The sequence below is a fragment of the Ambystoma mexicanum genome, chromosome 10, assembly GCF_040938575.1.
Source record: "Ambystoma mexicanum isolate Mex_15411 chromosome 10, UKY_AmexF1_1, whole genome shotgun sequence".
In the NCBI taxonomy this organism is placed as follows: domain Eukaryota; kingdom Metazoa; phylum Chordata; class Amphibia; order Caudata; family Ambystomatidae; genus Ambystoma; species Ambystoma mexicanum.
This window is the reverse complement of record NC_090932.1, coordinates 725123357-725139297: the sequence shown is the minus strand read 5'-3', so window position 1 is coordinate 725139297 and position 15941 is coordinate 725123357. Positions and strand designations below refer to the sequence as shown.

The following is a 15941-nucleotide window of genomic DNA, read 5'->3' as shown; positions in this document are numbered from 1 at the left end:
CTTACTTGGACAACTGGCTAATAATGGGAGACACCCCTCAGAGGTGCCTACAAAACACCCAACAAACAGTCGACCTACTGTTGGCTCCTGCATAAATGAGAAAAAGTCAAGTGCCTGGCCAAGTAAAACAATTCCTCCGGGCACGAATCAAAACAGACTCGTCTTGCACTCCGAGATGGTCCAAAACATGCTGTTCCAAACACTGCAGTATGAAGCCGGTTGTCAAGTAATGGTGTGAAAGTTAATTCGCTTTCTGGGATTTATGGCTACTTGTATTTATCTAGTGCCACACGCCCGACTGTGCATGCGTCCAATGCAAGAGTGGCAAGTGAAACAGTGGTTGCAAGCAAGCGGGATGTGGGACTATCTAGTGGTGGTTTCTCAACCTCTAGTTCAATCGCTACAATGGTGGTCCGTGGACAACCTGTTAAAGGGAAAGCATTTCAACACACCAGCAATCAAACCCACTCTTAAAACAGACGCATCCTTAACAGGGTGGGGAGCTCATTAACTCCATCATACTGCACACAGTGTGGGAACACAAGCGTCAACTAAAAAGCGTATCCATCTTCTCGAATTGCTAGCACCCCTCAGGGCACTTCAAGCATTCAGGTCTCGGTACACAAGACCGTCTTCATCCTAACAGACAGTCGCACGTTCATGTTTTACATAAACAAACGGGGGGGGTAAGGAGGACGCGTTTTCCAGGGCTGTCCAAATGAGTCCAGAAAATTTGGATGTGGATAATAAAACACATTTTTCTCTTGGCACATGTTTCAGGGGAACTCAATTCACTGTCAGACGTACTAAGCAGAAGTGCTGTGTTGGCCTTAGAACATCAGTGGCAACTAAACAGATATGCTACTCAACGTCTTCTCTGACTGGGGTTCCCAGACATAGACCTCTTAGCTATTCAAGGGAACGCACAATGCCTAGATTATATGTCCAGGTTTCCCCAGAAAGGTTCAAAAGAGAACACACTACTAATTAACTGGTCAGGGAAATTTGTGTAGGCTTTTCTCCATGAATACCGCTTCTCCACTCGATAGTTAACAAACTACACCGGGAACAAGTGACACATATCCTGATGGCACCAATGTGGGCACGACAAACATGGTTCCTACACCTGCACTTGATGTTCCTTTATCCTCCCAGGAAACTATCGTGTCCAGCCAATGTGTTGACACATTATCAAGGGACAACTCACCACCCGTGCCCTCAGACCCTGAATTTAGCAGCCTGCCTCCTGAGGTCAGAGAATTTGGTGACCTGAATCTAGACCAAAGATTCATGGAACTACTTAAAGAGGCACGTAAACCAAACGTGTAACATTGTTATTTTAATAAATGGAACGTTTTGTGTTATGGTGCAAGACACGTTAACTCAATCCAATTGAATGTTCACCGTCGGATATAGTTCACTATCTACTATACCTATTAGACTCCGGATTAGTCTTTAAATCAATGAAAGTACACCTAGCAGCTCTCCCAGCTTACACCACTTCACAGAGCTAAGTCTTGTGGTGGAAAGTACCAGTAGTCATAGCTTTCATGGAAGGTGTTGAGAAATTATACCATACAATTTCAAATCCTACTCCCGCTGGGACTTGAATATTGTACTTGAAAAGCTCATGGGTGCCCCCTCCGAGCATATGCACAAAGACGGTCTTAAATATCTGACATACAAGACAGATTTTCTTATAGCTATTACGTCTGTCAGAAGGGTCAGTTAACTGCAAGCACCATTAGTTCAGGACCACTTTGGTATTATTCACAAAGACCAGGTAGTACTACGCACTCACTCACCCACGGTTTTCACCAAAATATATATTGAAATTTAATGTAAACAAGTCCATAGAACTTCCTGTGTTTTTTCAACCCCTTACAAACACAGCAGAAAAAAAGCCTTCATACACTAGATGTACGAAGAACTGTCATGTGCTACCTACAAAGGACTAAAACTATCAGGAAAAACAGACAATTTTTTTGTGTCCATAGCCACAGGAAGAGAAGGTGATCATATCTCTAAATCTTCAATTTCAAAATGGATTGTCAACTGCGTCCTACTTTGCTATTCTCTTACTAAGAGATCATTGCCCTTCAAGCCTAGAGCACACAACTAGAGGCACAGGGGCAACTTTAGCTTTCATAGCAATTGTGCCCTTGGATGCCATTTACAAATATGCCACTTTGGAGTTCAGTACACACTTTCATGCAACATTACTGTCTAGACACACATTCCAAGGGTGATAAACGGGTGGGACAAGCAGTGTTAAAACATGCATTTGCCACACTACCTTCAAAAATCCCACCTCCAAGTACTGCTCGCTAATCTATGAAAGTATATGATTCTAAGCATATCCACAAGCCTCAGAAGGCATACATTACTTATCGTAATCTTATTTCTGAGGGACCTCAATACTTGAGGGATCATGGGTACAGTTGATGTCACGCTAGGTATAGAATTACAAACACGCCCTACCGACGTCCCTTTTCGAACTTAGAAAACTTAATGTGCTACCACTAGATGTCGGCCTATGCAATACATGTGAATGTAAGCCAATACAAGCATCAGAAATATGATTACGGTAAGTAATGTATGCCATATATATTTGAGCTTTTCACGCATACTTGACTGCTGGATGGGGGCTTCTCGTTTCTTGATGTTCAATCCAGTAATCAAGAGTCACTTTAATGGCCTCCTTAGGATTCAGTCACCTACATGGACAGCTCATCCTCTTTGTGGTCTCAATATAGTCCTCTTCTCTGGGTCATTAGTTGTTTGAACCTGTGGCATCAGCTGACATTCACTATGTGTCCTGGAAAAAAACATTCCTGATCAACTTCACTGCACCTCTGAGGAGTGGCGAGCTTCAAGCACCTTCTGCCTCAGAGCCGTTCTGACTTTTCCCAGGAGCAGTGGGTCTTGTAACTTACCAGATCCTTGTCCTTAAGGTGATGTCATCTTTCACCTTGACCAAGACCCCCACTCCCCATTCCTCGGAGGATGAGCATACTCTGGATGTTGTTAGAGTGCTGAAGTGTTACCTAGACTAACATAAGTCTTTCAGAACCCGGCATCCTAGTGGCTAAGGCTGTAATTGTCTGTTGGCTGGTGTCTTACATCCTAGAAGGTTTTAAGTTTAGGAATGGACCTCCTCCTAAAGGTATGCCTGTCCATGTGGTCTGCACTATGGTGCTGTGGCCTTCCCGATGCATGTTCCCCTGGAGGTTATCTGTAAGTGGCTACCAGGGCCCTCCGACATGGCTTTTACAAGCGTGATGCCATAGACGGTGGACCTAGATGTGATACACGCAGCCCTGCATGGCATTTTGAGCAACTATCAGGTTCCATACTCTAAATAGAGTCAGGTGCTTTGTAATCACCCATCATTATGTAGGAAAGGGGACAGGACGTAGGAGTAGGTACAATTTACTCAATTTAGTGACTACTGTACTTCTAGTTCCCCTTCCTCCATATGACCATCCATCCTTCCCTGCTAATAAGCTGTTGGCCTTCACCAGTGGCTCCAAGGACTGAAGAGTGGAGTGGGAAGCGCGCACGTGAGGGACTCGCAACAGGTGATATTTCTCCCAAGTGTGCATACGTTCTACTGCTTTCCTTTTTAAATAATGTTGCTGTGCATTATTCTCCGGTCCCTGTTTGGGACAACTTCCCATGAATATGAAGGAAAGGGGGACAATGGTCTATAAGAACAGTTGACATTACTGTGTAACTTTTACTTTTTCTTCTATCTTTTGTATTTCCAGGTTCCTTTTTCCAAATTTCACCAATGCTATAAAATTTCTGTTTTCTCCAGCTTGTGCTTCATGCATCTGTTTTGGCAACTTTATTATTTTTGTTGAGTTTTGTATCCTTTGTCAAATGCACTTGATTAAGAAGATAAAACAAAATTGCTTGTTTAATGCTCCTAATGCTGCCTAGGTGCTATCTGCTTTTTCAGCACTGTAGTCACCTTTTGCCATTGGTTTCATGAAAGTAAACTTGAAAAGATCCAGGTTTTACTGAACTATGTTCTTGTATTAAATCGCATGTCCTCTTTTTTGAAGGTGTGGTTTCCCATTTAGAAGAAGACAAGGACTTTGCTGATGCATTACATGGACCACCTATCAGAGCTAGAAAGAAATGTAAAAATAAAGGTAATTGTTTCTTATAAATCTTATGTCTTTAAATGTTTCCCTTCTGATGTTAGGTTTCTTTTGATGTCTTTATGGTTTTATTCTTCCCCACTGATCTTGAACCATTAGTCCCTTCATTATGTATTTCTAGATCTGGTTTCACTCTACTCAGATGACCAGAATGATATAAAGATACATCAGTTAAAGCCGTATTCACATAAATCAATGCCAAATGGCCTTTCTCTTGCCACTGTGAGTGTGATACGAGATCATCACTTTGATCGCTGTCTCCTGAAATACCTCTTTTAACTCCTACCAATGGGATCTCTTGAACAATCCATGAAGTTTATTTACTGGAGGCTGCCTATGTTCCAATTCCTAATTCTCTTTTGGGGAGGGTCATGGTCACACACTGCAAAGAGTTAGGGTAAAGCTAGTAAACAGATGAGGGTTACGCATTGGAATAAAGCCTTGTTTTGTCTCTTGGTGCTTTCACAGTGTGTATAAATATTATAAAGTTATTAAGCCCCTGAAACCACTGAATAGTAAACTTCAGGCATTAAATGCAAGATAGGAAGATTAACATCCTACATGTTGACTGTTAAGATTCATTTTTAAAATCAGCCAGTTTGGGGAGAATTTTAGTAGGCCTACCATATTTGTGGTAAAATGGGAGGACACCGAGAGGTTAGCCAAAACCCAATGAAGGTAGAGCGGAAGAGCAGTCAAGGCTTAGTCTCAGGAAAAGTGTGAGAGTGGTCTAGGGCTACAATGAGTCCACACAGAACACCACCAATAATTCAAATTGGTCAATAAGTACCAACAATACATGTATGTATTAGGCCTTTTCTGAACACATGAAGCTTTAAAACAAATCACAGGTAAGGTAATCAAAAACCATATAGCGAGGAGGCCACCAGGGAACGTTTGGATAGCATTACATCCACAGCGCTCGCAGCCCACCAGGACAAGAGACCCCAGTTTCACTTCCCCCTTTCACCTGATACATGGGCATACTTCCTTCTGATCCATGGACCCCACTCACGGGATATCAACATAATCCGCGCAATGGAAAGCCCATAAGAGCGCTTTGCATTATCGCTGTGTGTAAGACTTGAAGCGACGCAGGCAGCAGCTCCAGAACCCAGGCACACGGTGCGGGGATCTTGGCGATACACTGATCGTTGTGAAATCTGCCCAGCTGCTTTGCTCCACGCAACCGCTCACCGGACAGGTTGGGGTGGCGGGGGGTTCTCTCTGCTCCACCATCTGTCTTCCAGTGGATTCTGGATATCTAGAGGGCCTCTGCCAGTGCCTATCGAGTTGCCTACGCTTTGGAAGCACCATGTGGGACCCGCTGTACATCGGAAAGGGGTGAGCCCAGAACGGGGGGAGGATTCCTGGGGAACTTGCATGCAAGGCCCAGAGGCCCGGCGCATACGGTCCCTAAACGCAATACTTTGAGAAGGGAAACCTTGTCCCGATCGCCCTCCTCCCACACCTTACTGGATAGAGATTTTCCTGTAGGAGTGATAAAGGGTCCTGGCACTGTAAGGAGGACATTTCCTCCCAGACGTATGCATTAAGAACAAGGATCCCAACACAAACGACTAGTAACGATGCGCATGACCAACAATGAGGGCCTGGACTAGGACACTCGAGCAATTAGGGGTCTACTCTTCATTACATTCCCTAATGACCGGACGGACAGCCGGGGGCCCGCATCACAGTGATATCGCGCTGGCACTGAAAACACTATGGTATTAGTGAGGAGGGAACGCCGACGGATGTGAATTGATGAGTTGAGAAACCTTATCCAGTATTCAAGGACCAGTTGCACACTACCTTAACATCATATCTTCTGGAAGGGGACAGAACGTTCTTTAGGGCAGGAATGTAAGGAACTGGCCAGGGCACATGGAAATTGTTATATCTAGGAATACTTACAGAACACAAGCTTTGACACAGAGTTCTCCGCTGAAGCCTCCAAGGCACTGAGCCTGGGCAGGTGAAAACTCTAGAAAGGGCTACATGCATCCTTAACGCAGCGTTTGGTGGGGGACCCTGCGGAGGCAAAGCGAATACACCCTGAGACGTTGACCCTAGTGATTTCCCTTAGACTAGCCATCGTCAAGCAACCAAAATCACGATTGATGGTCGCCCTCTTATACTGGAAGGGAACAGCCCCTAGACTTGATAAAGAAATAATAGACGGAAAATCGCACATTGGGGCACGAGGGGTACTGCCCCTGATAAGCTGGAAGGAAGCCCTCCGACTATATAAGTATCCCATGGTGGCTCCCAAGGATCTGCCCACGGGGGGTCCAGCACTCGCCTAATGTGACAAAAAAGGATCGAGGCATTACTAGAAGAGGTAAGACACATTAGAACTGACATTGGTCACAGACTTGACGGATTGGATAAAGTGAAAGCCAAGGTCTGGAAGCTAACTCATCCTCTGTGGACATACTGGTAACAGATATTATTTCGGAGCTAAAAAGGATGGAGGAAGAAATGATGCTGAAAATGTATGACTTTGAGAATCAAGAATGGTGCAACAACCTCATTTTTTTTGGTTTCCCAGAAAAAGGGGGAGGGGAGAACAGAAGGGGATACAGTTAAATTAATATTGGAAATCATCAATTATTTGGTAGTGAAACCATCAAGGAACCTACGATCGCAGGAGGGGCTTGTGGACCAACATCAGTGCTGGCAAAGTTACACTACTATACAGAGAAAACCAAAGTATTGGGAAAGGCTAGAAGAGACAGGCCTATAGTTCGTTACCTCCAAGATTGTAATATAGCAAGACCTCTCTAGCTTTACACTCGCAATGCGAAGCCCATGTTCCTCCTTCACCAGGTGGCTAAATGAAAAGGGAGTGAGATATCGATGGGGGCGAGGGGCTTCTCTTCTCATTTTAGATTTGGTACATGATACAGAAATACAGAGTTGTCACTGAAGAAGACATTTGCAAAGTCTCTAGGGAGCTACTAGGAGAGGAGGATCCCCAAGACCAAGCACCAGCCTTGATTAGTAGAAGAAATCAGAAAGATAATCCAAAGACAGATGACGAATCCCAGGCTCCTGGAAATTTAAAAAGATGAATACCCCGTCCCTTGCAAAGAGATATTCTTTTTTTTTTACAGATTATACGGTTTACAATTTTAAAACCTTTAATCTAATCATACTCCTGGTTTAATATTTCCAGTTTAATTTCAGGTGTCGCCTTGTTAGACCTGTGTTTAATTATACACTTCTAGTTTCTTAAGAATTATGATCATCAGTCTTAGGAGCGTTAATGTCGTTTTCACTTTTTCTCCTTCAACCAAGATCTTCCACCACTCATCCACGTTCTTTGTCAAGCGACTTCTGAGGATATCCCCCAGACACTGTTTCCTGTCTTTCGTTAGGCCGGGGCACTGAAGTATAAGATGTTTCATGGATTCTAACTCTCCATTTCTTTTACATATTCTGCATCCTTCCTGAATACCCAACTTTTTTCTTCTTTGCAGTATTTCTCCTGTTGGTAGAATATTCAGCCTGAATCTCAGAAAGAGGTCTCGCAGGTACCAGTTCGGAAATAAAGTCTGGTAACTTGGAATCTGATTTAATTTTCGTGGCTGGGCCCAAAAGTCTTTGTAGCCCTTATATTTGCAGTTGTCTTCTTGTGTTTCTATCCAATCTGCCATATATAATTTCTTTTTAGTTTTGTTTGGATTTATCCACAGATCCTCTTCCGACTCACAGAGATTCTCTAAGATTCCTCGGTATGTTTTTTGCCATTCTGTTAAGATTGTGTCAGTTTGATCTTTTAGGGCTTTTTTCAGCACACTAAATCCTCCGGTGGTATTTTCATCTAGACATTTTCGGTAGAAGCTTAGCATTTTCCAAACCACGATTGTCTTGAGTGACGTTAATGCAAGCTCTCTCCTTATTTGCTGTATTGGGACGGATTTGGGCAGCTGTAGCACTCTTCGCCAAAAGGTGCCCTCCAGGATTGACCATATTTGTGCTTGAAGCGGTTTGGGCGTTTCCACCCCGTAGGTCAGTATCGGCACCTCTTTCATCCTGTAAAAGGATACAAGCGGTAATAGGGTGAATCTGCAAAACCTTTTGCGCAGTATTTTCGCTTGGGCAGCTAGGTTAATAACGCTCTTTTTTAGCCCCGCTACTCCATGCGCGTTGCTTTTTGAGTTATCTATACAAGCTCCCAAGTATGTAAATGCTTCCACTTCCACAATTTTTTTGTTTTTCAGGTACCATCCTGGTTTTTTACCTCTACTTTTATTACCTCCTGGACCTAACTGCAGGATTCTAGATGTGTCTGGATTTATTACCAAATTATTTGAGTCCACATATGTTTGTAATGTTGTGAGATGTCTCTGGAGGCCAATTCGGGTTTGGTCCATCAAGACTATATCATCTGCATAAAGTAGTCTCCCTATCGGCGTTCCTGCTATCTTGGGAGGAAAGCAGCGTGTGCACTCAAATGAATCCTCGAGGTCCGATGTAAACCGATTGTACAGTTCCGGCGCCAATGGGCACCCTTGTTTCAAGCCTGTTATTTGAATCTCTTCTGTTAACGTGCCCACTCTATCCAATCTGACTCTTTGATGTTCTCTACCAATATCTGTGGGCATTCCCAACTTTCCATTTTCTCCCATAGTTTGGCTCTTTTTATCGTGTCAAATGCTTTTGACAGATCTACAAAAGCTATGTAGATTGCTTGGGTTTTGTTCCTTTGTGTTCGTGCTTTCATAAGGTTAATCAGAAAGATATTCAACGCTGTACCCCTTCCATGCACGAAGCCGGACTGGCAAGGATCACGTCGTCCGCTTTGCTGCACCCACAGTTTTAATGCTTCTCGTAATGTGATTGCAAAGACCTTGCCGGCTTCGTCCAATAATGCTATAGGTCTATAGTTGTCCGCTGATGTTCTCAGACCTTTTTTAAAGATAGGCACTACCACAGCTTTTCGCCAGGAATCTGGAATTTTTTCTGTCGCCAATATATTTTTGAATAGGCAGTGCAAAAAGTTTGCCCATTCGCTTATATTGCTTTTTAATATTACGTTTGTCAACCCATCGGGCCCTGGGGCTCTTGAATCTTTCAATTTTTTTAGAATGTTTTTGATAGCCTCAATACTGATGTCAATTGTTCTGTCGTTTTTAGTTACCACTGTTTTCCGCTTGTTTACTATAAGGATCTCCCTGTGATAGCGTATAGTGCCTAACCCATGTTGAAGCACTTATTGGGTTCAATTGTCTTGTTGCTTGTGGTTTCTCCACCTCGTTGATGATTGACCATATTTCTGCTGTGTTTTTTGTTCTTATTTTTTCCAGCTTTCTTTCTGCGTCCTGATTTAACATGTTCTTATGAAGATAAATCCAATTTTTATATCTTTGTTTTAATTTATGTATCCCTTTACTCGGGTTCTCCAGATTTGTTTTTTTTAGTTGTCTAATATCTTCCTTAGTGCTTTTTTCTTTTCTCGGATACTTCTATCATACTGATGCAAATGCATCATTTTTTGATTGTTACTTCCCAACTTTCTTTCTGAGATAAATGCACTAAAGAGCGGAGTATAGTCAATCCTTAATTGAACTTGTTTTTTTTCAAGCGTCAAAATCATTTGTTTTAACTTATGATTTAGTTTTTTTGTTTTCTCTGGTCTTATCCTTAATCTAATACCTTTTTGGTCAGTTTCCAGGTTTTGTCTGTAAAATCTAGTATTGGTATTGCTGATGTTTATGCACGTTAATTTTAACAGGTTATGATCACTTTCTGTAGTTTGTATTACCTCTAAGGTCTGAATATTGTCAGACAGATTGCTTGAAATGCAAATATAATCCAGAATCTCCATTGATTGGGTGCCCTTCCAGGTAGGTTTTGCAGGTTGATCACCCTTCACCTTTCCGTTCAGGATGATACAATCTCTGGATTGCATCATGCAATTCCAATTGGTTCCTCTTTTTTCCTTCCTAGTTGCTATTGTCATGTTCCACTCCGATTGGTTGTCCTTGTTCAGGCATGAGCAGTTTAGGTCTCCAACCAGTATGAATCTGGGATCTGTCCATTTTTCTCTCTGTTCGTCAATTAATTTGGCGATCTCGTCCGGTACGTTTTTGTGTAGCGGATTTACTGGATTCCAGTATATGTTGATCAATACTAGGATTCTGCCTGGTTTTGTATCCAGCTGTATCACTACCATCTGAACAAATGAATTTGGGTGTATCTCATCCAACACCTGCCAATTCAAGTCATTTTTAATGGCTACCAATAATCCTGACATTGGTCTCCCTCTTGGGCCTTTCTCTGCTGGATTTAACAAGACCAGGTATCCATCCAGAATAGGTGGTTGTAGTAGCCAGGTTTCCTGTAAACACAGGACTTTGAAGTTCTCTTTTTGCAGCACCCCATTAGTAAAAAGATGGTTAGAGCCTCTTGTATTCCATCTTCCAGGGCTCCATGAACCTATACTTTCTACTATCTCATGTTATTGGGCGTTTATTTTATCGTCGAACATATTTTTCAAAAATTTCCACCTTGCGGCTTCATCTTCCTCTTCTTGTCGGTGCTTTCTGATATTTACACTTTGAGCGTTCTGGTTGCTCCTTCTCTCTGGTTTTTTTTCTTTTCTAGTTGTCTGTTTCACCAAGTATTTTTTAAATCTCTCTTGTGTTTTTAAGACTTCTTCAGATTCTTGTAAGTCAAAACCCATTGGTCTTAATTGCGGGGCTTCTTCCAATAGTAGTTGTCTAACCAATTTTGATATCATATATAAAATTACCTTATCCGTACTCTCTTCCTCGACAAATTCCACAATCACCAGGTCATCCGTGGTGATTAGTCTTAGTGCCGGTATGTGGTGGAACAGTCTTATTACGTTGGTTCTGTTGAGGATTAACCCATCCTCGTAGTAGAGAATACGTTCTAGGATAAGTCCAGGGAGCTTGTGGGTATCCCCAGCACTTATTTTGTGAGCTGGTCTGTATTTTGGGTCTCTTTCCCCCTCCTTTGAGGTTTCCCTACCTCTTCCTTTATCTCTCTTAGTTCGTTTGTTACAGTCTCTGGTTTCATTATCTCGCACAGATCTTGACCTTGGGTGCTCCGACTGCCCCACGTTTCTTTCTTGAATTTGTTTTTCGCTCCTCTGAGCTCTTTCTCTTTTTTCCGTGTTTTCCCTCGTTTCGTCCTTTTCTGTACCAATATTAGTTGCTCTTCTATTATCTCTCTGTATCTCCTTCCCCGTCTGCGTTGACATTATTGTTGAGGAGTCACTTTCGCAATTTTCCAAAGTCCCCTCACTCACGGAGTCCTCAGCTCCTGTGTCCCCCTCCTCTTGATCTCGTGATCTCAGTTTGTCTTTGTCATCTGATACTGGGTATATAGAGAGATCCAGCAAACCATCTTCTGAACACTCATCTTTTTCCGTGTCAGGGATCTTTTGCTCTTCAATATTTTGTTGTACTGCAACTTTTTTCTTACTGTTTCTTAATTGATCAATTATACTCGGTTGTTCTTTTGGTATTGTCAGGTTTTTGATAAAGGCCCGACATTTACTACTACCTCGGTGTTTAGCTGATGGTTGGTTCTTTTGCTTTTTTTGTAGGTCCATTATTCTTTTGGTACCCCGCTGGTTTGTTGTCAACCGTCCCGTTTTCCTTCCGTGTCGTTTGGCTGTCTTGTTTACTATCTCATGTCTTCGTGTCTTTTGTTTTGAAAATTTCGCAGACACTCCTGTTTCCCTTCGTTTTCTCCCGACACTTGTCCATGTTAATCGGATCAACTAGGTTGGTTGTAGACCTATTGCCCGGGGGAGCTCCCAATGTCACTGACAAATGATCTTGTCCTTCATTCATGGTTTCTTTACGGGGGTATTCTTCGGTCTCAATCACTACTGAATTTGTTATCTCAATTGGGTGGTTTTGTCCGGTAGATTTACTTTTTGTTTTTTCTTCCCGGAGACCCTTACTTGGACAATCCTCTATCTCAGGGATTCTTTCTTCAGTCGGTCTTGTCCCCTTCTTTATATCTCTATTTGATTTTGACGGAATTGTTGTAGTATTTTTCTCTTGATTTCCTTTCTCATCAGATCCCACTTTGTTTTGTTTTTCTTCTTCCGAAGGAGCCACATATGTGGTCATTGTACCTATATCTTCTCTTGTCAAGTCCTTACCTCTTGAATTTAGCCTGCCTGATTTTCTCTCCTTTAGTATAGGTTCAATTATATCATGTAATAATTGAGTAACATTAGCAGTACTGTTGTCCAAGTTGTTTTGGATTGCTGAAATGAAGCCCTCTACGAATATTGTTTTGGTGTGAACCATTGCAAGCATCGTAGAGTGGTCTCTTAGTGTTTCCGCAATCTCCTCATATAATTTCATGAATGGGGCTAGGATTCCTGACAGTGTTGTGACCAATAGGAAATTTTCATCCGTTGTTCGAGGTGGTTTAATCAGATCTTCCTTTCTTACCTGGTTTGGTGACGACGTTTGCGTCAATTTATCTTCGGTTGCGACCTTTGCAGTTGTTCTTGTCTCTTTGACAGCATATTCAGGTTCCCTGATCTTTTCTCTTATTTCATTCTCCATGTTCCTTGACGTCTCCAGTAGGACAGCGTCTAGTATTTCGGCTCCGGTTGTTTCTTTTTTTTGGTTAAGACTGGCCAGGCTCTTACTGCTGAAGCTGAAACGTGATGATACGCCGACATTTGTTCGATTTAATATGGTTCTTCCCTTTACAGTGTTTAAGCTTTCGGGCCCCCCTGTGTTTAGATTAGTTGGTAGTGGTCCTGCCGTAAACGGTTTCCATATGATATCTCTCGGGGTTCCCTCCTTTTGGTTAATTGGATATTTAGCCCTTTTAAAGGTATATCTGTCAGGTGGCTTAGACTGTGATTTTGGGTTGGTTCCCTCAGTCTTCCGAACATATCGGCTCGTTCCACAGCCTTTCGTCCTGTGCCACGGAATTGGAGTTTTTCCTTTTCAGGAAGTTTTGTTTGTGACACTCACCTTTATTTGACTGCTCTGTTTTTTCTGTCTGTCTAGATTGGCTTTCATTGTCACTTGTCCTTGTCTCCTTTGGACTCACGCAGTGCTCAATGGTTGAAACATCTAAGACTGGTAAGTTAGTGGGACTAACCAGGTTTCTCCTTCGAAATCCCACTGTCTTGTCACTGGCTGATTGTAAAGCCTGTTGTGTCGGATGCTTTAAATCCTTAAAATGGTCTCCGGCTTCCTTTATCGATGTTGTTCATCGGTGATTCTGTGAATTCCGTGACTTTATGTACTTCCTCAGTGTTCAGGGAACCTTGTTCGTGATCTGTGTATTTGGCTGTGCTTGCTCCAATGTTCATTTGGATGTTAAAGGGGCACACACTCTGATCCGTTTGATCTATTTGTGGATCGGAGCCCGCCGCATGTGACTCTGCCTCCGCAACCCATGAGGGAGTGGAGCAGGTCACCTCTGTATCCCCTTCAGTGCCTTCGCCCCCTCTGAACTGTTCATGTTTCCTTGGGGTCATTTTGTTCAGTTCCCCCCCGTCAATTAGTCTTGGAGGCACAGCCACCCAAGCTTACCTTCTGTTTGATCTACACTTCTTTTGCGACACTAGAGCCTAATACTCCATGCAAGTGTTATTGTTTTGCCGCTTTTTAGGACTCTAATAATCCTGTGTGTCCCGACCGTGCTGGTCAGGAACAGCGTGATCAAAGGAACTAGTTCCCGCAGTCTCACGCCGCTTGGAGTTCGATTCCAACCTCGCAACAGTGTAGTGCAACACCTTACCTCCTTGTCGCCTTATCCAATGTGTAGGATATAGCCTGGTCCGTTACCTGGATGGCTGCGCCTCCCGCACCAAAACAGTTGTCGCCCTTCACCCCTGACGGGCTTAACGTCGCAAGGGCGCTTGTGTCAGGCTTTTGGCGAAGCAGGAGAGTCACGTGTGTTGTCACGTGCCCGTGTTCGGCTCCGCCTCCTCCAGGAAGTGGAACACACCCGGCAAGAGTCTCTCAGCGGCTCGCAGTGCGGGGAATTTGCCACCCGTAGTAAACATTTGTTTTAGCAGCAGTAAAGTTCCTCAATAAAAGTAATCCTTGCAAAGAGATATGTTACGCTCACCTGGTCTCTGCAGAGGCGTTGGGGCACGGTTGCAGCCCTCCCTGAACTTGAATCACTCCTTCAGGCCTCTCCCTCAGTAGAAAAGCTGTGAGCGGTGGTACGTGGTGATACTGCTCCTGTGAATTATGGAAGATAAGCTCTCCGTCCTGCTACTTCTGGCAGGGGCGCGTCGAATGGGAGCTAGTTCCTTCACTGATCCCTGATGAGAATTAGTCCAGTGCAGCTGCAACTATGCTTCTCCTTATGATTGGTGAGTCTTTCTTGAGCTCTTGTGATGCTGTTTGTTCTGTTTAATGTCTTTACGTGTTGCTCCTATTTATGTCCGCAATAATGTCTCTCTTCTGTTTTCTTCCCTTAGATGGAAATGCGGCCTCAATGCAGCTGTGAGACGTGGCCGGATGGAAGATGGATGCTACCGCAATGTTTGACAGCAGGTAAGTGATGATTTAAGGAAAAGCGCGAAGTATGGCGAAGCGCAACCTTAAACTGACTGTTTTTTCCATCTCTAACCTTGTCTTCTGTTTTTCCTTGCAGGCGCTGCTGTCGATGATGGAGCGTGTCGTGCTGCGGTGCCAAGATGCAGGTTTCGGCGTTCCGGAAAGTGTAAAGATGAATACTTTGTTCGCCAAAGAGATGTACAGGTAAGAACAGCTTCCCCCCTTTGGTAAGTATGCTGGCAGGAAGCAGGATGTCCAGGAATCGGAATCTTCAAAGGTAAGTTTGACCTCCGGCGACAGTGAGCGTTACGCTGCTTGCAAGTGTAGAATAACAAAGCGTCTGTCTTGAGGATCGGGGCAGCTTATAGCTGAGATTGTGGGCACGCCCATTAGGGCCGTTTTACCAGCCACACCCTTCCACTCCTAGAGAGTGAGCACGTGCGAAGGCAATCCATTAGCAGCCACACCCAAGAATACACTTGGGGCTGCTTAATGGATGGAATGTTCAAGGTTAATGCATCTGAAGTGCTATGTCCATAATAAAAGCTTTTTGTTGTTAAATGGATGTTCTTGTTTATGTTTGTTTATGAGCCTGGCGCCAAAGGCGCCAGGACAGTGTCCACCCAGGTCTCCTGTGCATGCGACCCCTGCATGCCAGTGCCCCTGACTTCATGACCATGACAAGATGAGGGTGGATCCGTGTGACGGTGGTCGAGAATATCGTACACACAGACTGGATTAGCTGATAATACCAATCTAAAGAACAGTGTCCTGGCATAAGGTATTTAGTTTCAATTTCGGGAGGGGGCTAAAGAGGGCAGACAATGATAGTGAGATAAATGTATGAGAGGGAGGGCACACCTGGCAGGGGGTTGAACCAACGATTCTAATAGTGACTGAAGAGATGGGCTCTATTAACTGAAGGGAGCCCCCTACTTTTAGAAGTTGGCGTCTATATATATATTTTTATGATGCTTGTGAATCTGCTTAGAATCACAGGATGTGCATATAGTCCCACCTATAGTGGTAATCGCAGAGTATTGCATCTTTTTTTTTGAAGATCGAAAAAGGATGTCGACATGAGCATGACTGTAACACTGCCTCTAACGTGACTTGTAGTGTACCCATTATCTCTCACACGTATCACCAGATTGTTTTTTTCCGCCTACCTAGTTGGTCGCACATAATGCAGAGTTTGTTAGAGATTATATTTCTGTTTTCTATTTATCAGTAATTCCAC

General features: G+C 43.4%; 1 protein-coding gene across 3 annotated transcripts in view; it reads left to right on the top strand.

Annotated features, from left to right (window-relative positions):
- HLTF (helicase like transcription factor) overlaps window positions 1–15941 on the top strand; it is a 1760895-nt gene that overhangs the window by 775843 nt on the left and 969111 nt on the right. For all 3 annotated transcript variants that reach the window (XM_069618321.1, XM_069618322.1, XM_069618323.1), the window contains exon 13: window positions 4071–4160. In XM_069618321.1, coding sequence (XP_069474422.1) covers window positions 4071–4160 — 90 coding nt within the window. The remainder of the gene's footprint in view (window positions 1–4070; window positions 4161–15941) is intronic.